Source organism: Salvia splendens, chromosome 9 (genome assembly GCF_004379255.2).
Source record: "Salvia splendens isolate huo1 chromosome 9, SspV2, whole genome shotgun sequence".
NCBI lineage: Eukaryota > Viridiplantae > Streptophyta > Magnoliopsida > Lamiales > Lamiaceae > Salvia > Salvia splendens.
The window spans coordinates 21,623,253-21,644,448 of NC_056040.1; the positions used below are offsets into that span (position 1 = coordinate 21,623,253).

At 37.0% G+C, this 21,196-nt stretch overlaps 4 protein-coding genes across 6 annotated transcripts; 2 read left to right on the forward strand and 2 right to left on the reverse strand.

Moving 5' to 3' along the window:
* Window positions 1-1,221: 1,221 nt before the first annotated feature.
* Window positions 1,222-2,079, reverse strand: LOC121749301 (ethylene-responsive transcription factor ESR1-like). Its single transcript, XM_042143881.1, has one exon. It carries the CDS (start codon window positions 2,077-2,079, stop codon window positions 1,222-1,224), a length of 858 nt encoding a protein of 285 aa, XP_041999815.1.
* Window positions 2,080-6,162: 4,083 nt separating this feature from the next.
* Window positions 6,163-7,295, forward strand: LOC121749303 (probable carboxylesterase 120). Its single transcript, XM_042143882.1, has one exon. The coding sequence runs from the start codon at window positions 6,345-6,347 to the stop codon at window positions 7,293-7,295; it is 951 nt and encodes a 316-aa protein (XP_041999816.1). The 5' UTR covers window positions 6,163-6,344.
* Window positions 7,296-8,347: 1,052 nt separating this feature from the next.
* Window positions 8,348-13,968, forward strand: LOC121747101. 2 transcript variants are annotated; one of them, XM_042141084.1, is made up of 10 exons: window positions 8,348-8,577; window positions 9,462-11,990; window positions 12,083-12,264; window positions 12,336-12,404; window positions 12,485-12,637; window positions 12,771-12,934; window positions 12,991-13,138; window positions 13,239-13,361; window positions 13,449-13,536; window positions 13,603-13,968. In XM_042141084.1, exons 2-10 carry the CDS (start codon window positions 9,500-9,502, stop codon window positions 13,797-13,799), a joined length of 3,615 nt encoding a protein of 1,204 aa, XP_041997018.1. In that variant the 5' UTR covers window positions 8,348-8,577; window positions 9,462-9,499; the 3' UTR covers window positions 13,800-13,968. The 2 variants fall into 2 exon arrangements, with proteins under 2 accessions (XP_041997018.1, XP_041997019.1); XM_042141085.1 differs by having other exon boundaries at window positions 12,345-12,404.
* Window positions 13,969-15,266: 1,298 nt separating this feature from the next.
* LOC121748418 lies at window positions 15,267-17,509 on the reverse strand. 2 transcript variants are annotated; one of them, XM_042142769.1, is made up of 4 exons: window positions 17,108-17,509; window positions 16,984-17,045; window positions 16,293-16,919; window positions 15,267-15,952 (listed from the first exon to the last, which is right to left on the reverse strand). In XM_042142769.1, the coding sequence occupies exons 1-4, from the start codon at window positions 17,286-17,288 to the stop codon at window positions 15,422-15,424; spliced, it is 1,401 nt and encodes a 466-aa protein (XP_041998703.1). In that variant the 5' UTR covers window positions 17,289-17,509; the 3' UTR covers window positions 15,267-15,421. The 2 variants fall into 2 exon arrangements, with proteins under 2 accessions (XP_041998703.1, XP_041998702.1); XM_042142768.1 differs by having other exon boundaries at window positions 15,267-15,958; window positions 17,108-17,507.
* Window positions 17,510-21,196: the final 3,687 nt, after the last annotated feature.

Sequence of the window (21,196 nt, forward strand, 5' to 3'; positions counted from 1 at the left end):
GTGAATGAAATAAGTTAGTGGAAGACAATGTGCATTTATAAAGTGATACTTACGTACGGAATCATGATAATTATTTTCTATCTAGCTAGATTAAAATTGAATAAAACGAAAAATAATTAATGCAATATATAAAATCGCGAGACAAGAGAATTTTACATGGGAAACCCAAATTTGGAAAAATCAGGACACCGAAATCTAGAAAAAATCTCCACTATGTATTACACTAAAAATTTCCTCATTACAAAATTTCCTCCGTTCTAGAAAAATTTCCTCATTACAAAATGTTCTACCTACACAACACAAATCTCAAATTCAATAACTAGAGAAATAAGAGAGAGAAAATTGTGTAATGGCGGACTTTTTCTATCTTTTTAATTGTACTTGAAAGGACATTATTTGTTTAAGACAAATTTCACGTTTGTTTCTTTTGTTGAATGAAGAAAACACCAAATACTACGAGGCAAAAAAAATAGTTTGAAGGAAAAGTTTTAAAATTAAAACACATACATGCATAGGCCTGCCCAAGCAAATAAAATCAAAGTCCAAGTAATTAATTAAATAAAAGAAGTGGGCCTAAATAATCAAAATGTGGATAGAATAAATATAATTGGGCCTAAGGGATTAATTATACAACTGTTTAGGCTCAATTAAATTAGAAACAGAAAATCAATCAAATAAAGCCCAACCCAAGAGGATGATGATTTGTTTTGTGCCCAGATCCTCTCCCACTCCATACCGTTACAACGCCCTTTCACAATCTGCACTACAATTTACAAATTAAAAAGCATACTATTATACACCAATCGTCATAGCAACCGAACGCCAGTCTCCCTCAGTATCAAACTTAACAATTCATAATTCTAATTTAATTCATTAAAACGTGGCAGAAAAGAGAAGAAGAATCTGCCATTCAACCCAATCCATCCAATCTCTCATTTCACAAGAGGATCATTGCATATGTATGGATCTTTATAAAAAAAAGGATCATTTTAATAAGTGGTGCATCTTAAAAAAAATCACTGCATTCACTGCCATACATTATACTCCTGTCCCCCAATAGTCTGTTGGAACATAACATATACATCCTCATCATCACAAAATATCATTAATTCTGTTTTTTTTTATTTCTGCTTTGCAGTGGTACAATAAATTAAATATAAATACAATTCTGCGATGCATAACATTAACACCGTAATTCAATCTAGTTATCACCATGCTTTATTAACTTAGTACAGAAGGTACAACATAACTAAGCTCAGATTCCCACCCAATATTACTTGAAACCCAATTATTACTATCTTGATACCCATATCTGCCCTCTAAAGGTGGAAGTGGGTCCCAATTACTCGACGCAGCATCGACTTGCACATCCTTCCTTCCTTTATTGTTAATTGCTAACACTTCACTAAGAGGATTGCAATTGAACGCCAAATCCATGAATGGATTCTCATCAACTTGGCACATCATATGTGGTTCCCAACCTAATTCAGGCTCACCGAGCCACTCGAGGCTCGAATCCAGGCCCACCGAGCTAGTCTCCTCGTTCGTAACAACGTTGTTTTTATTGACAACCATGCCACTGACGTGTAATTTATCGAGAATATGATGCTTGGCAGCAGTTTTCATTGTTTGACTATGTGGGGCCCGTTGATCTCCTTTCGAGGCAAAGGACGCGTGGCCTTGGATTAGCACGCGGGAGCTTTTCTTATTGAATAATTTCGCAATCAGGGCACTAGCAAGACTGTCGGTCTCGCCAGTGCTACACATGGCATCAAAGGAGAATGGCTCTGCATTCTCTGGAAATGCGGAGCCAGGGCCTGACTGGGGCAGCTCGAAGTTGGTGCGGGCATTTGCTCCTCTCAACTGTCGAGCTGCCTTGTCATAAGCTCTGGCCGCATCCTCAGCAGAGTCGAATGTCCCAAGCCATAACCTAACCTTTTGCAAGGAGTCTTTGATCTCAGCCACCCACCGCCCAGAGGGCCGTTGGCGGACTCCAACAAACTTGTGGTGGCCCCGCGACGACGTTTTCCGTCGGATTTGGATGCCCTCGTCGCCTCCTCCGGATGTATTTTGCTTCATCTATTAGTATAGTTTGCTAGTCTATACTAAAATTTCATGGAATAATTTATACTTAATAGAGTTATAGTAGTAACCATGAAGGAAAGGAATTATATTGGCTACGTTTGTGGACATATGCTAAATGACAATACTAGGAGCAATGATATATCAACCAAGAAGGAAATTAATTATATTGGCTATACATTTGTTGACATATGCTAAATGACAATAATGAGAGCAATGATATATTTTGATAAGTATAATTAATATGAATGTGGATGTCACAGCAGGTTGCAGGCCTTGATTTTATCATTAAATAATCCAAAAAAATGACAGCTGATTGTTACAAGAAAACATTTTCATAAGAGTTATATTCAGTATTTGAATATTTATCGATGTTTTGTTGAAATGGTCAGAAACGAAGGATATTGATTTAATGTTGGTCCACAAGATGGAAGCTAAGGGAACCATCCACTAATCATGGGCCAACAATATATATATTTTTATGAATATGGTTCAAAATTAATAAAAATCATTTTTAGTGTATGTCATTTTATGCAAGTAACAATCACTTTGTTGTGTGTTTTAGGATATAAAATGTATGAGTGCATAAACAACAATAGTTAATTATGTTAAAAACATTTCTACATAGAGAACAGTGTCAGGATGAGAAATGATCAAATTCATGTGGATGTGAAAGCTTAGAAATTATTTTATAACTACGCATAATATTTTTTTCTATTAATTACATATAAAATTAAATAAATTTTGAATTAAACAACATGAAATATTTATTAATTACGACACTTATCGTTACAACATACATACTTTAATACTAAAATACTATCAATATTAAATTGATATAAAATATTAAATATACAACTAAAAAATATAATGAGGACAATAACATCGTCATAAAAAGATAAAATAATGTACAAAACAAATAAAAAACACACATATATAAACATTAGAACAATAAAATAATATAGTTTGTAAGCCATGAAAAACTTACATGTGAACAATCTTAATAGTACAATAATAAGAAAGCAAAATAAAGAGAAAAAAAATAATAATAAAATACAAACTCCAATATTCTGATGACTCTTCCTATGCCTTATTTTCCTCCTTAGGCCATTAGCAATGGGGCGCCCTAATGCGCGCCACGTCATCAGTTTTATCCTCCTACCCCCCACCTGCAATGGGGCGCCCTAAGGCGAGCACTATATGTTTTACTATTGTTTTGTTAATTAATTTAAATGTTTTCAAATATATAATACAAACTAATTAAAAAACACAACGATTAACTAAAAACCGGGGAAGATTGCATTGATTAAACAAAAGTTACACGATTCTAATTGGCTAATCTACGCAATTCCCAACTTTCAGCGCAGCTCATCGATCAACCCCCGGAGATATTCTGCTTCGGCGGGGTCCGTACACTTCTTGAGGGTCTTGTGCGTCTGCAACAACGTCTTCGCCATCGAGGCTGTTGCCAACTGCTCATACGCGGAGGCCGTCGGGTTCGGGGTCGGGAGCGGAACCGGGATCGGCAATGGGGCGGCGGCGGTAGAGGATGATGTCGCCGCCGCCTTCCTCTTGGCCTTCGCAGCCTTGACGCCTATGGGACGCAGGGAGGACATCGGTGTGCCGGAACTCTCAATGTCCTCGTACGTCCGGTTGAGATCCACCGGATGAGTTCCGCTTTCGCTGCTCGTGTAACCACCAGCTTCGGTGGTCTTCGTCCTCTTTGTCGCCCCGGTGTGCAGAATCCCGCCTTGGAACTTCTGCTTGTCCCTCAAGAGCGCCCAGATGGCCTCATGCTTGAACTCGCCGTACAGGGACTGGTACGACATCAGCGCTTTGGAGCGCACGTCGCTCAAGCTCTCGTCGTTCCCCTGCTCCCTCGCGCACTTCTCGTACTCCGACAAGAATAGGTTGATTTGCTTCTTCACCTGGTCCCAGTGCTTGCGGAGCTGCTCCCGTTGGCGCTTGTACGTGCCCGGCTGCTTCGCCGCATTGTAGCGCTCGGCGATGCGCTCCCAGTACGCCACTTGCCTCTAGTTGTTCGTGAATATCGGGTCATCCGATATGTCCACCCAACACCTCGCCAATATGAAGGTTTCATCTGGCTGGTAGTTCATACGGCCGAGGGCGTACTCTTCACAATTTCCCGGAGGTGGCAACTTCAGCGCACGGTGCCAGGTCCGCTTCTTTTTGCCGGGGGCGGAAGGGGTAGCGTCGGCGGCGCGGCGGGAGGGCGCGACGGGTCGGTTTGGAGACGGCTCCATGTCATCGAAACCGTACGATTCCGTGCAGAATTCGGGATCGTACTGCGTGTTGGCGTCGAACTGTCGATATTCGCCCGGTTCTGTACCCGTCCAACGCGCCTCCCCAAACATCAGACTCTTGGGACTTGAATCAATTTCGTAGTAATAATAAAAATGTGAGTTTCGATAGTGAAATCGTGAAATGAAACGTTACAAATGAAGGTGGGGTATGGATATTTATACAAAAAATCGAAAACGCGTGCCATCTTTTTAGATGGTGCCAGCTCTGTAGTGGTGCGATAAAAAATCAAAAAATCAGTCCACAAAAATGCACATTCACTCTTTTGTTAATGGTGTGTTTAAATAAGTGTTTAATCTTTTTTGAGAAGCCAATGTTTCATATGACCAATTTTTTGTCCAATAATATTTGTCTGCCTCTCAGTCTAATTTATCACCCTTTCTCTCTTTGTTTAGAATTTGCACAATGTTATTAAAAAAATACAATAACTGTATAAAAAAAATTATAGCTATTACACATCAACTTCTCATTTTCCCTCCAAAAAGGGGCAAAAATGTCATTTCATCCAACTGCCCCTTTTTATTGAATAGATTGCATGGTAGTAATTTAGATAAACACGTTGTCGTTGATTATAGTGTTCAATCCACAATGAGGGTGTTCGGTTTGCAAGATTGTATCCCGAGATTAAATTAGTAGTATGTTTGATTTATGAGATTTAGTCCTCCAAATTCATCCTAGATGGATAATCATGAGATAATTAGTCATAGCTAAACCCATATGACTAAAATAGTCTCACAACTCAATCCTAAATTATATCTTAGTATTATATTATCTAGGAAACCAAACACCACCAATGTAGATTGTAGATAGTTAAATAAGACCATATACATTAGTGTCCTTAAAATTAGCCCTATAAATCTGCACATTTCTATTTCCTCTATGTCACGTCATCAATTTATCTTCCTACCTGACCACCCGCAAAAGTGTTCTAAGTTAAGCCTTTAAAATCTGCATATTCCCAATTTCACTGCTATTTTCATTTTCTAAAATATTTTGTGTTATAAAATAAAATAAAATAGCGAAATACTTAACATAAATTAAAGGCAATAATCAGAGTTTCGTTGGCATTTATTTTGAGCATGAAATTTAATAAGTTGATGTATTAAAAGTTAAAATAGATAGAAGGAGAAAGAGAGAGTAAAATATTAGAAAGAAAAAAGCTTTTACCAAATAAAGAAATGACTCTATTATCTTAGGACAACCAATTTAGAATACGATTCAGCTACCTTGGAATAGAGGGAGTATATCAGTATTATACTACTCCATCCGTCCGCCATTAGGAATTCCATTCATTGGCAGCACGGGTTTTAAGAAATATTAAGAAAAATGGGTGAAAAAAAGTTTGTGGAATATGAGTCTCACTTGTGTATATTAGTTTTAAATGAAATGTGAGTGGAATAAGTTAGTGGAATGTGAGACTCTATTACCATTTATGGTAAAAGTGAACCGAGACTCTTATTTACGGAAGGACTAAAATGGAGAAATGAAACTCCTATTCGCAGACGGAGGGAGTAATATGTTAGAAAAACACAAGCATAAATTGTATAAAATAATTAATAAGGGACAAGCCAAAAATGAAAAACTGCAAATCAACTTTTTTTGTGATGTAGTAAGATACAAATTGTGATAGTTATTTTGTTACCGACTTTATAACTGCAAGTGTCAAAATATTTTATATAAATATATGGATTTACAGCTATTTCTTAAATTATAAAAATTAAAGATCCATAATCCAGGATAATATAATGTGATTATCCACAGATACAGGTATACAGTATACTAGTGGAGTATTAATACTACTGTATTAATTTAAGAAGGTGATACCAACCCCAACATAGTCGTGAGTCTTGACATGTGCCATTGCTTGAGATGCGCTGCACCTGCACGTTGTTCGTAATTTCGACTAATAGTCTAATTATGCTATTTAAGTGTACTGAGCAATGTTAATTAGCAATTGCACCAAACTTTTCTCTACACAGACTGCTTCCAAAATGAATCCCAGCAACGATCCATATGCCTACTTAGGATTCACCAAAAACGCTGACGCCTCAATCACACGCATACCGGGTCACATTCCGACCACCGCCGCCTCCATCGACCCCGCAAATCCCGTTCTCACCAAGGACCTCCCCATCAATCCCCAAACCAACACGTGGGCTCGTCTCTATTATCCCTCCGCCGCCACGAAACTCCCCGTCATAGTCTACTACCACGGCGGCGGCTTCGTCCTCTGCAGCGCCGCCTCCTCCATGTTCCACAACTTCCTCTCCGGCATCACCCTCTCCATCCCGGCGCTGGTAGTCTCGGTAGACTACCGCCTGGCGCCGGAGCACCGCCTCCCCGCCGCCTACAACGACTGCGCGGAGGCGCTGCGCTGGGTCAACGCCAGCGAAGACGAGTGGCTGACCGGCCGAGCTGATATGTATATCATGGGAACGAGCGCTGGAGGGAACATAGCGTACCACGTGGGGTTGAAGGAGGCGGCGCGGATGAAGATCCGAGGGCTGATATTGCACCACCCCTTCTTCGGCGGGGTGGAGAGGAGCGCGTCGGAGATGCGGCTGGTGGACGACGCGGTGCTGCCGGCGAGCGTGGCGGATCTCATGTGGAGCCTGGCTCTGCCGATCGGGTGTGATCGTGATCATGAGTTCTGCAATCCGGTGGAAGTGGAGATTGTTGAGAAGGTGAAGGTTTTGGTGACGGGCTGCGGCGGCGATCCGCTGATTGATCGGCAAAAGGAGGTGGCGAGAATGTTGGCGGAGAATGGTGTGGATGTGATCCAGGAGTTTAGTGAAGGAGGGTGTCGTGGGATTGAGCTTTTTGATGAGTCAAAAGCTTTGGTGTTTTATGAGCTTCTCAAGAATTTTCTTTCTACATGTATCATTGATTAGTCAATGTTTGTGGACACTACTAATCTTTTGATTATGCAAGTAAATTCTCGTAACAAAAACTTTAAATATCTGATTTGTCTCGACTTATTAGATCTTTGATTACGATTCGAAATGATTTTGAAGCAACATAAACATATATTTGCAAACATATATAGGATTGTGATCAAGATAGAACCATTCTTAAACGTAGAACCATTCTTAAACGTAGAACAAATGTCAAACGGAGGTCGTTAGATCTTTTAATCAAATGGTGTTGATTTGCACAACAACTTCCCATTACAACCAAAACTATTATTAATGGGTGAATGCAGATAAGTGAAAAAATAAAGCATGCATGGATTCTTCTTCGTTTCATTCATTCTTCCATCAACATGTGAGTTTTTTCACATGTTGAGTCCGGAATGTCGTGAAAACATAGTCTAATATGTATGATTTTTAATCTTGACCGTCATTTTTTCCTCATCCAATGAATAAAATATGTAGAGTTCTAGGTTCTACACTTAAGAATGGTTCTATCTTTAACGCAACCCAACATATATATTGTGAAAAATTCAATAACTATTTAAATTCTTAATATTATAGGTTAAATTTAAAATTCATAGGAAAAATAAATTTTTAAAAAGTAATATCCCTTTTATTAATGTCAGAGCTCATTATAAATTAACCGACTTTTTTGAGAGGTTGGAATAGTAGTATTACTTAAAATAGTCACATTTTTTTAGTTCTCAACAAATTTAAAAATAAATTAATGTTTTATTGAAAATACAAATTTTATGCAATTGTTTTGTTTTTTTAGATGACAATAAAAGTATTACTCCTAATTTTAGGTTGGCGTGGTGATTTAATGTGATATGTCTGGGTCAAACTTACCCGCAATTTATGGATATACTTTGAATTAAAACTCACACTTCACCGGTTCACCCTACATCCACTCTATGCACTCCTCCACGTGCTTCACCTCTCACGAACACCTCCTAATTTTTAGAACATACATAAAAACATTGTAAATAATAATTTTGAAAAAAACTCGAATCGACCCTATCTTGCACATTTCTTCAATTTTGGGTTCTTTGTGTTTTCCCTTCAAGAAACACATCTTGGTCCCCAAAATTTTTTAGAGGAAATTATTTATATTCAATTTACAAACGATTAATGTTATGCATACATTAAGAAGAAGATAGTGTGGTCGGAAGATAATGACAGATATAAATGGAAGGGCTTAAGAGATTCCCAAATTCTGCCCTTTCAACACTTTTCATGGGAGATTCCAATTGAGGATCAGGTATTTGATCCTTTCTCAACATATATATTAAAAGTTTCCATACTGCCCATTTTTTACTATTTATTGTTGTTTTGGTGTTATTGTATCAAAGGTCATCTTGAATTTGAATACATCGAGAAAAAAAGACGTGTTAGGTCAAAATTTTCTGGCTCACAAAATAAAAAATAGACTGATTAAGCCGAACCAAGAACAATTCGAGTTTGATTAGGCTAGACCAGAAATTGTACTCCCTCTTTCCCGTTGTGTTTCTTTTAGCATTTAAATTAAGAAAATTGTGTAGTGAATTAAATGAGTTAATAAATGGAATGTCTGTGCTGTGGATGGGTGTCCTCATTTTTTACCTTGCTTATTTTCCTTTTTGGGACAAACTAACGATTAGTGGATCCTTAGTTGAATACATTTTATACTTTGATGATGTTCTTCTAATTCTTACACAACCTTTTATTGACTCCAATCAAAACAACATAAAGAAACTTTATTTATTTTTCTAGTAAGCTTTGCTTGATGTCATATTATGCCATTCATGTACCACGTCCATGACTCACTCTTTCCCTCTCTTACTCTCACACACTCACACACCTTATAATCTCAAGAACATATTGTTTCACCTTAAGAAATGTTATATATTTCTCCCTCAAATTGTTATGCAATGTATAAACATTTAACTGCCCTTTCAATCTTCTTACCTCACATTTTTTACAAGAGTTACCGTTACTCAACTCAACATATATTAGTATCTGTGTCATGTTGCACGTAATATTTTACGTTATTTTGAGTTAATTCTTATGTTTTCATGGTTATGATCATTATATTGTTGAGTTGAATGTGGTGAATGTAAGCAACACATATTGAATTTAAGTACTGATGTATTTTTTTTGTTCTAGGGATTGAAGGGCAACAATATACTATTCTTTAGTTATGCATGATGGCCTACGATCAGAACTCAATACCCAAAGATTTACGTCCGCTAAATATTATGAGAACTCTGCCTGAGGATCCTAGGATTTCTCCGGCTACTTCTTCTGGAAGGCCAGTTGAAGGATATTATGCTAGCCCACCTGCTGATGGTAGCCCTGGAGCAGTGCCTCTAGTTTATTATCCTGCCACAATTCCAGAAGTTGGGTTTATACCTAAAGCATTTAACAATGGTGGAGTTGCCGGATGGATTCAACAAATTATGCCGCCTCCTCAAGTCCAACAAGGTGTTGTGAGTGGTACTGTGGTTAATTCGTCGTGTGTATATTCAACCAGTCCTAATTGTGGGACACAAAACGGGTGTAGTCCTTTAGATCATGCTAGTGATGAGGGTGGTGATCATGATTCTTTGACAGGCCGGAAGGTCAAATTCTTATGTAGTTTCGGTGGGAAAATACTGCCACGCTTGACTGATGGGGCATTGAGATATGTAGGAGGGCAGACAAGGATAATTAGTGTTGCAAGGGATATTCTATTTGGTGATTTTGTTCAGAAAATGGAAGATACATATGCACATAATATGGTGATTAAGTATCAGCTCCCAGATGAGGATCTTGATGCACTTGTCACCGTTTCTTGTCCTGATGATCTTGAGAACATGATGGATGAATATGAAAAGTTGGTCGAGGCGTGTTCTGATGGGTCTGCTAAGTTGAGAGTATTTCTATTTTTGCCTGCAGATCTTGATCCGATCGGGCATTTGCAAGACGGGGGGCAGAGGTATATAGAAGCTGTGAATGGGATAGGGGATGTATTTAATGGTAGAGATTGTATTGATAGAAAGGAGAGTATTGAAAGTACTATTTCTGTTGAGAACTCTGAGTTGAGTGGGGGTGATAACCTAAGCCATGGTATAGGGGAGGCTGCTGCCGGAAACCTTGTTCCTTTCACTACAGCACCAGCATTGGTTTATGGAGATCCTAATCCGGTGCCTTATGCCGACTCTTATGCTGCTACCTCATTAAACATTCCAATGGCTAAAACAAATGTGGGTTGTGTTATGAATGGGCAAGATGTAGAGAGACCTTCTGTGCCTCTTGCATCAGCACCTGTTATGAGTTTTCCGGCTTCTTCATCGTATTATGCAGATTCTCATCAAGAAACATCCAATTATGCCCAATTTCCTCATCCCCACATGGGATTCCCAAGTCAAAGTTTAGGGACTGTTATGGCTTCCCCTCAACACTTCACTTCTGCCGTCCGCATGAAAATGAACCACCCCTCGTACATCGGTATAAGGCCCAATATAGTTCCTGCTGTTGGTCGACCTCAACAAGTTCAAATGGAGAATTATCCTTTTGATAACATCATTTCACATAGGCTTGTTCAAGGATACAATGTCAGTCAAGGGGGGGTTTATAATTGGCAACAAATTTCACATCCCGAGCAGATAGGTTTCTTAGAAGGGGGCTCGACTCCTCAACCAGAATGGATCACACGGATAGAGTACTGCCAGATGTGTCAAAAAGGATTGCCTCATGCTCATTCAGATACAGTAGTTCAGGAGCAAAAAGGAAGTCCTTCCAGCACTATGTCTGATATCAGCTCTATTTCTTGCAATCTCCCATTAGATGCTCGAACCGTTCCACACAAGCCAGAAAATCAAGAACCTTCTAAGGTGACAATTCCCCATGGTGTCGTAAGCGGAGTGCAAGTTCCATATGGTGTTTTTATGACTAACACTCATCCATCTTCCCACCAGAATGTACATGTCCAGGCTAAACATGAAAGGTCCTTAAACAATGATTTTGTTCCTATCGGTATGCATTTGCAAGGTCGCCAATCCCCAACGGAGTACTCTCAAAAGATATGTATAGATGATTCTACTTCATCGTCATACGACTATAAAACTATAGCGGATCTCAGAAATGAAGACTCACAAGATAACAAGCCACACCAGATTCCTATGGGGGAGGTTGTTGGCAAGCACACTTACTCATCCACAGAATCCTATGAAGTGATGTCGACTCCTCCTTATTCACTAGTCGGGGCCAGTCCTTTATCCTCAGATGAAATGGTTGGAGCTCGTGCAACAGAAAAAGAACATTCTGTTAATGAACGGAACGATAAGGTTTTATGTTCACAGCCAAGAATAGGTAGTGACAAAGGTGTTGCTCATGAGGCATTTGTATCGGCATCCCATGGAGTTGGAGATATTCTAGAGACATCAGCGCCACAATTTATCCACCAGGATCCGTGGAATATGCGTCCTGATACCCATTACCCTCCTCCCAAACCAAGCAAGATTCAAACAAAGAGGGATCATAATGCAGGACATCGAGATCCTTTTGTGGACAACAATCTGTTCAACAGTGGAGAAACACCAACAACTAATTCTAGGGAGTTAGTGTCAGAAACTACACTTGATGATGGAGTTCACCACCTTTCCAACAATCTTAACTGGGATTTGAGTCCAGATCGTAGTTCGTCCAACAAAGGTCAACAATCTATTTTTATTTTTCTTTATAGCTAATATAAAACTTGTTCCTCTTATTTCATTAAACTATAGTCGTTTTTCATGCACATAAAGGTTCAAGTGAGGAACAAATAAAGAGAGAAATTGAAGTTGTTGATGGCGTGGCAACCCCGGTGTTTCATTTGTCTATGCATTCAAATCCAGACTCATTAGCGAATCCGAGGAGTGATTCTGCATCTATATCCCACAAGAATTGCGATGGCCAACCTGCTAATGTAGATTCAAAGCAACAAGATGTATGTGATTTCTTAAATTTTCACAAAACTATATTTATTTAATACTTGATGTGGCTGAGTATGTTATTTAGGAAATCAAGACCAAATTATCAGAGAATACAAATTTTGGGTTCCCTGCATCAGGCGTTGGCCGATTACAGGTTTTTGTTTTTTTATCTTCAACTCGCTTTGTTTGATTTTCAACAAGGTTAGCTTTCTCAAATCTTGCTATTCTTGGTAGATTATTATGAACAGTGACCTGGAAGAACTACGAGAACTAGGTTCCGGCACGTTTGGTACTGTTTATCATGGAAAGTGGAGAGGCACCGATGTTGCAATTAAACGTATCAATGATAGATGTTTCTCAGGAAAGCCTTTAGATCAAGAACGCATGGTTCGTCTCTTTATTGTTCTGGTGAACGGTGATCTGTGTTATGGTTGCCTTTGGGAATATAGCAATTACTCCCTATTTTGTTGTGAGTGAGATTACTTTATCTTACTACTATAATTTTGGTAAATTTAATCAGAGGGATGATTTTTGGAATGAGGCCATCAAGCTAGCAGACTTACACCATCCTAATGTTGTTGCTTTTTATGGAGTTGTGCTTGATGGCCCTGAAGGCTCAGTTGCAACTGTCACTGAATACATGGTCAATGGTTCTTTGAGAAATGCTTTGCAAAAGAATGATAGGTATGCTATATATTTTTCCTATACACCGTGAATATTTCTTTACACCGAATTGGCAGGATTCTTGATAAGCGGAAGCGTCTTCTGATTGGCATGGATGTTGCATTTGGAATGGAATACTTGCATGCCAAAAATATAGTACATTTTGACTTGAAAAGTGATAACTTATTGGTTAATCTCCGTGACCCGCATCGACCAATATGTAAGGTTAGTGCTTGAAAATAGATTTTTCTTTTGTATGATGAGAGAAAGAGCTTGTGAAAGGGCAAGAAATCTCCACATCACAAAAATGTGATATTGCTTGTAGGTTGGTGATTTGGGACTGTCGAAGGTGAAATGTCAAACGCTAATATCAGGAGGTGTAAGAGGAACCCTTCCATGGATGGCCCCGGAGCTTTTGAACGGAAGTAGTAGCCTCGTCTCCGAGAAGGTCTGATTTTTTATCCGTTTATCTATTACTACTCCTACTATAGAACATTTCTTAGTTATATCTAAGTAACTTTTTTAAAAGTTACAGGTGGATGTGTTTTCATTTGGAATTGTATTGTGGGAACTTCTAACTGCGGAAGAGCCATATGCAGATCTGCACTATGGGGCCATCATTGGTATGCTTTCATCTCTCATAACACCGATGCTTAAATATTTTACTTATGTCGTCTTCGCGTTGGTAGGTGGTATTGTTAACAACACGCTGCGGCCTATTGTCCCGGAAACATGTGATCCTGATTGGAGAGCTCTCATGGAGAAATGTTGGTCATCTGAGCCATCGGAAAGGCCAAATTTTACTAAGATTGCAGAAGACTTGAGGGCTATGGCCCTTAAACTTCCATCCAAAGGCCAACTCCAACATTCTCACCCCAAAACCTGATTTCTCTCTCTCTTTCATTTACTATAATACTCCCAATTCCACCTCAACAAAAACTAGCTACGAATATAATCCTATGCTTCATGCTTACACTTACAGTTACAGTCGTATTTTTTGGATGACACTTGACTTTAGAGTTATAATCCATTTGTAATGAAATTAAGAAAAAAGTATTAGCCTCATCCGAGATTCCAACGAGGTGTCTTTGCTAATTAAATACACTCATTCTTATTTTTATAATAAAAATATTTTTGTTTGAACATCTATGTTATTAGTATTATGCTACATACTAAATGCAAGTAGTATTATTTAACATCATTCTCACATCCATTGTACATATTTTTTGTTTTATAAATTTATTTTAATTTTTAAAAATTATTATATTAAATTCAACTTATTCATTTCTTTATAATAACTATGTACCATAACTAGAAATCGGTCATGTAATCCACAGTATCCAATTATATGTAGGCGAATTATATCAAAATTAACCAGTGGAAAGTTTGTTGAAGAGAACATTTTTGTTTTTTGTCATGAAAGGAAGTAATTGCATGAGGTTTTAGTCTAGAAGTGGTGGAGCCGGGCAACGAAAAGAAAGAACTGTTGGTTTTAATGAGGAAAGAACGTTTCATTCATTCTTTACTGTGTTTCAAATATATTTTTATTTTCTTCTAATTATTCACACTTTTAAGACTATACTTTTTGTTCATACTTGTTAGTAATTTTTATAATCTGCTTTATTTTTCCTTTTACTTAACTTTTAAGACTAAGACTATTCACACCGTTGCTGGCCGCTGTGCTCTTGCCGACGCCACGGACGTGCTCATGCCAACGAGCAGTGCCATGCCGGCAATGCCGTTGGCATTTTTCATTTTTCTTTAATTTTTAAATTCAAAAATCCGAATGTAATTTTAATTTTTAATTATGTAATTTTTAATTTTTAGGATTTTCAGTATGTAATTTTTAAATTTTAGGATTTTAATTATGTAATTTTTAATTTTTTTAGTAATTTGTAATAGTATTTTGGGTATTTTGAATGTATTTTAATATTGTGAAAATGTTTTTAGTAATTGAAGTATTTAAATTGAATAATAGAATGGTAGGACTCTTGAAAAGTGTAAGAGCATGTTCTTGTCGAAGAGTATGAATGTGGGTATTCTGCTCTGGCAGAATAACAGAGAATTAAAAATGAATAAATGTGGATGCCTCTTATGCTCCTAAATAAGAAATCAAATAAGCTTGAACTAAGCGGCAACATATAGTTTTTGAATTCTAAAGAAAAACTGTCACTCCATACATTTTGAATAAATGTCATATTTGGACTAATAACATAAATTTTAAAAAATGTAAAGAATATTTTTCAAACATATTAGAGTAGAATGTAGATCAAATTTATATATTTATTTTATAGTATAATATTTCTTCTATCACATCTAAGATGGGACTTTCCACTTCTTCTTTGTCCCAAATAAAATGACACATTTCTTTTTTTAAAACAATAATTTAACTTTCTCTCATCAATTAATACACCTAATTATTTTCTTTAAAATATTCATTTACAGCGATACAATTAGAAGAGAATCTGGTTTAATTCAAAAGGAGAAGGTAGCCCAGTTAGTGAAGCCTCACGCGACAAATAGCAGTTCCTCCGCCGCATCGCCACCCATCACGGCCACCACTTCATCCACCAACCACTCCATTATTTCACATTCAATTTTGCCCACCATATCCTCTTCTTCACCCTGAAACCCATCCCAATTCTCCTTACACCAATCTTTATCGATTAACGAATCAATATCTTCAAGGACCACACACTTAGCCGCCGGAAAACCTCCTATTTTCTTGCATAATTCCTCCACCAACCGACAACCGCCGTCATCGCGGACAGGATTAATTCTCCGGCTCAACCTCAATTGGCGAGTTAAATTCTCAGCTAAGAGTTCATCAACCAGCTCAAAAATCAGCTTTCTCTCCCACCAGCGGCTTAAACCGGCGCCGGCCTTGAGCTTGAGAAGTATTTGCAGCATAAAGTTCTTTTGCTCCGACCAGGCGCCGCAGCGGGGAGCAGCGGCCGGTGAGACGGTTGTGGGTGTCTGGATGCACGGCTTAGTAGATAACTGTGTGCTGCTTTTCCATGAAAAAATAGCATTTGATACCTGCGACTGCATTTATTTTTTCACCCACGCAGAAAAAAATATTTATGATGTTGCCTACTCACAGGTAGAAAAATTTAATTGAGGGAAAGGGATATGTTTTCCTGTGAATTCAATGAATTCAAAATCTAACTTCTCCAAAATTAAATGATCATTTGAACAAATGATTCAAAAATAAATGGTTTGCAACATAGTAGGATTCTGAGCTGGAAATTACCAATTAAAAAGGAAAGTAAGTATTAAGATAACTCCAAAATATGTTGCTAAAATGGTGCAGACATTATTATTAGGCATTTCTTCCATCTACGATAAATACAAATCAAAGAAAGTTCGAATTGAATACCTGTTTGTGAGGTAATTTTGCAGCTCCATTCCTGATTTGTACAAGAGTTCTCTTGCAATTCTTTTGTACTGCCAAATTAGATTTCTTTTTCTCCTTTGAACCAACAAATCCATCCTCTCTCGGCAGTTTCTTGCATTTTCCACTAGCTTTGTTACTCTGCTGCCGCTCTTTTACTATTGGAAATTTATTCACAACTTTTTCTGAATTAGTAATTGATTGCTTGACCTCTCCTTTTCCATCTTTCGAAACAATCTTCGATTTTGTGTGGTAGGTGTTGGTGATGTCGAGAGGCCCCACCGATCTAATCCTCCTGTCGTCTTGATCAAGTCTACCGCCGCCGTCGGAGGGAGAAAATACATTCTCTTTGTTCATTTCGAGGGAGAGTCGGTGGCGCTCGACGTCGGACTTCCGGGACGAGGAGGATGTCCGCGGCGTCTCCGGCAAGGAGCGGGCGACGTCGATTTGGAGGAGGAGAGGTGATTTGGTGGTGATTGAAGGAGAGGTGCATTGTGGTTGTGGGAATAAATCAAGGCCCATTAGCCTTGCTACTACGCTTGGTGTGTTCGATCCCGGAGAGTCACATTCTGACGCAATATCATATTCCGTGCTTTTTATTTTAATGCCCACCTGAAAATTAACATAATTACTAATTTTACTAAATTTTCCACAAATTTAAACTACTACTACTTACTGGGAATTTTAAATCTTCTTCTTGCTTCAACTCCTCCAAGCTGTTTCTCGGCGCATCTAATCCTGCATGAATAATTAATTAATTGATTAACATATATGAGTGTGAGTGTGAGTGTGAGTGAAACCTGTAGTTGTAGTGGGTTGTTGTTCTTGAATGAAAGGATATGTGTTGGAGTGGTTCCGGCGGTGGGCATGAAATAGATGCAAAACAGCACACATGCAGCCACCTGATGCCATTTTCTCTCTCTTGGCGGAGGACATACTATTTCCGCCGCCGCCGATCCAAGACACCCACTCTCTGCCCATATATATAAAATTAAATAGCGGAATTGAAGAAAAGATGAGGGTGAAAAGGACGGGAGCGGTGAGATAAATTAAAGCTTCAAAAAAGCTGCTCTTAACTCTGGGGTGAGAAGAAATAGGGAGAAAGGGAAGCTGCAATTTGTGTTTGTTTGTGTGTGAGTGTGATTTTGTTTATATTATCGCGAGCAGACGGCCAGAGGTGAGAGAACCTTCTCTCCCTTTCTCAGATCGTACAAAACAAAGATGACCAATCAAACATACAAATTTAAGGTGATGTTTGGTTGATTTGCGTTTATAGGGAATATTATGCGCCAAATTTACTCTTTTATGTTTTTTAATATACTCCAATTTTGTATATAATGGACTAATAAATACTTACTCCCCTCCTCATTGAAAGGTCCAACTTATCATTTAGGAGTCTCATTTTACTTTTACAATTAATTTTTATAAATGGGTATCACATTATGAAGTCAAATAATTTCTTAAAATCTATGTCCGTAAAAAATGAAACCTCTAATGGGAACCGGAAGGAGTAAATCATTTTCAAAAGATCTACTAATATTCAAACTAGTCATGCTATTGCCAATATCCAAAAACAAAATGAAATTACAACTTACACTTCGATTTGATTATTATTGACACGTACGTCGATTTTCAAATGACAGACTAGTCTCTCAATTTAGTCACTTAAACATAGCTAATTCCGTTGGCATGTCACTGATAATCAACAGGCCATAAATATTGTCCTACTGAGTTACCCTCTGCACTCGACAATTTATTTATTACAGTGATTGACACCTTCAAGAGAGATCGAAATTTGAATCTGTGTTATTTACTGATTCATTATTGTTAGTATTTTTCAGCATTGTTATTTTATCCCCACCTCATTTTTCTGCAGATTATTTTATAGTGTGCAGATCATTTATGAATAAATTAATGATAGAGAATCCCGGGACTTTAATTTAGTCACTAGTACCTACTATAAATTTATTGTATTAGGTACGTCGTAAATCATGATTTTAAAATAAAATTAAAAATACATTATATACACGTGTTCAGGAAATCTTCGCAATGGATGTAAGTAGTATGTTTTTGATAACATTGCTAGATATATTAAAAATATTTAAAGATAAGACTTAGTATAAAAACTTTTGTAAGGAAACCGCGCGCGCACGATATTTATACCACTAACGAGGAAAAACAAAATTCATCAATATTCAGGTGAAAATATAGTATAAGTCGATGGTGATTGATGCAAGTTGGAAATCGAAAATATTAGCACAATAGAATAGAACTGACATAAAAAGATCTCTTGAACATGATTCAGGCAATGAAAGACGGGACGCCATATATATCTAACAAACGAAAAAGAAAAAAAAAACAAATTAAGAGATGAACATGAACATATTATTGGTATATATATTAATATGATGAATTGATTATATTCCAACTATTGTTTTTATTTTACTTAACCTTTTATTATTATTATTATTGAGGAATATAAATGTCTTTTTTTTTCCACGACTTATTATAGATTTTGTCAGGTTGGCTTAATAAATGTCGAGGACACTGAATGAGAACGAAAATCATTTATTGGAGGACAAAATCTATATAATCTAGGGTTTCATTAAGTTGTTTTGGTAGATATTTGATTTTCTAATTGATTAGAATAAGTAGATGGAAAGTGTTGACCAATAATAAAGACTTTCCTTTTATAAATTAGTCTCTTTTAAACCTACTTTTAAACCTAATTAATTACTTCAAAAAAAAGAAGATCATCTATCCAATTACTTTCAAGCCTTCCGCAATATTCATTAATTAATTTGTCGTCAAATCATAAACACATCGATGAGAAACATATCAAAATATGGACTAAAAATCAAAGAATTCCTAAATCCAACAAATTTTGACGCATGTCTCAGTTTTTATAAAACAAAATAATGCATAATAATCACAAGAAATATCCATAATTATAAGCATGCTAGTATCTTTTATTTACGGAGTGGAGTACTATTTTTTGTTACTACTATGTATTGGCTTGCATTTCAAATCACATAAAAGTTCAAATAGGTAGGATGTGGAGAGGCGAAGAATCGAAGATCAAATTAATTGTTGAAATGAAAACAAAAATAACGTGATGCCTATGCTGGACGGATTCCCGACAGTGGTACGTAGCCCTATTTATTAATTCGTATATGGACAAATTCAATTTTATTCATATGCACTACATTTATCTTTATATTGTTTGATTTGTGGTGAACCATCCTCTTTTTCCTTTTCGTCTAACCACGTATCTCATTGTTAATTAATACAGTACATAGCTAAAATTGAAACCAAAATTATAAAATTTTAGTTATAAATAAAGTTAATTCCTACAATTGGCAATACGATGGAGGAGAAAATGGTGTATATCGTGTTAATCATCTCCACGATTTATCGCCTATAATGCGAACATATGTATTGTAATATAACCCAGGATAAATTAAATGAATTTTGACCATCTAGATTAAGATCATATGGATGGGATTGGTTGTATGTTATCGTTATAAAGGTATAAGCACATTAGTATTCCTTTATATATAGTATTAACTATTAAAAAAAATACTTTTGTATCCACATGCAGGATCAATAAGTTTAAAACTATTTATGAGTACGTCATTTGTTAATTAAAATATACTATAAATGTGTTAAGAAATACCCTCTCAGTCCACTATTTAAATAACTATTTTGCCATTTTGAGTAGTCCATGATTTATAGAACCGTTACTTTATTTCATCAGTATGCAGACCTCACATTCTACCAACTTTTTACACTCACAATCCAATATAAAACTAATAGAACTTCTCTTTAAATGGATCCCAAATTCTACTCACTTATTTTTCAGTCAAACAATTTCTTAAAACCCGGCCGTGCTGAGCCAAAATGGTTCGTGGATTCAGAGATTCAAAAACGAAGTACTTGATTATCAGAAACTAAAAAGTTTTAAGCATATATGTTAGGTCAAAGCTACATATAACGAGGGGTGTCTTTTAATTAAAATCAGTGTGTGGAAAGCTATGCTAATGTATGTTATATCATATGTCCCTTGCTTCCTGGTTTGGGGCGTTTGTCTGATTGCACCTAACATAAGTCACTTCTCAGGGACCACTGTTGCATTTTAATTGTTTTAATACTTTGGACTAGGAACCCCAAATTTATTTTGAAATACTTTTGGAATTTGGGACTTTGATTTTATTTATGCCTATGGGGAATGGATTGCATGTCCCGTGTGTATTTACGCAAGTGACATTTTTTTGACTTTGTATATTGTAGGGTAAGTAATGATGAGAATTAAATGTGACCACATAATTTGATTTTTTGGGTAACCACATTCAGCTTAAGCCCACTCCAAATACATGTTATTCCACACAATGAACGCTTAGCTTTTTGGAGACATTGAAGTTTTCCAAACTAAGAGCACCCACAACTGTGCTCTTGCCAACGAGCACGGCTGTGGGTCTGGCGCCACTATTCAGGTCTGCTCTTAGGCAAGAGCACAACACCCACTGTTGTGCTCTTCCGCAAGGACGAGCACAATTCAATTTAAAATTCAATTAAATAAAAACATTTCCATAATATTAAAATTCATTAAAAAACCACAATAAATATTACAAATTACAAATAAAATAAAAAATACATAATTAAAATCCTAAAAATTTAAAATTACATAATTAAAAAACTAAAAATTAAAAATTACATAATTAAACTCCTAAAAATTAAAAATTACATAATTAAAAGCTAAAAATACCCCATGGAAGACTACTCATCCGGCGGCACTACCCCCAATTATTTTTGGAGGCCCAATATCATGGCCTCGTGCGATCGAAGTTGCGAGGGGGTCATAGTGGACCTATCGGCCATATTGAGTTGGG

Excerpts from the sequence above, each read along its gene's own strand:
- LOC121749301 (XM_042143881.1), bottom strand. The coding sequence starts at position 2,079 with ATGAAGCAAAATACATCCGGAGGAGGCGACGAGGGCATCCAAATCCGA.
- LOC121749303 (XM_042143882.1), top strand. The coding sequence starts at position 6,345 with ATGTTAATTAGCAATTGCACCAAACTTTTCTCTACACAGACTGCTTCC.
- LOC121748418 (XM_042142768.1), bottom strand. The coding sequence starts at position 17,288 with ATGGGCAGAGAGTGGGTGTCTTGGATCGGCGGCGGCGGAAATAGTATG. Across the intron at positions 16,920-16,983 it reads AAGAAGATTTAAAATTCCCA|GTGGGCATTAAAATAAAAAG; the intron begins GTAAGTAGTAGT and ends GTTAATTTTCAG. Across the intron at positions 15,959-16,292 it reads CAAAATTACCTCACAAACAG|TCGCAGGTATCAAATGCTAT; the intron begins GTATTCAATTCG and ends AAATAAATGCAG.
- LOC121747101 (XM_042141084.1), top strand. The coding sequence starts at position 9,500 with ATGATGGCCTACGATCAGAACTCAATACCCAAAGATTTACGTCCGCTA. Across the intron at positions 12,405-12,484 it reads CAGGCGTTGGCCGATTACAG|ATTATTATGAACAGTGACCT; the intron begins GTTTTTGTTTTT and ends TATTCTTGGTAG. Across the intron at positions 12,638-12,770 it reads CTTTAGATCAAGAACGCATG|AGGGATGATTTTTGGAATGA; the intron begins GTTCGTCTCTTT and ends AAATTTAATCAG.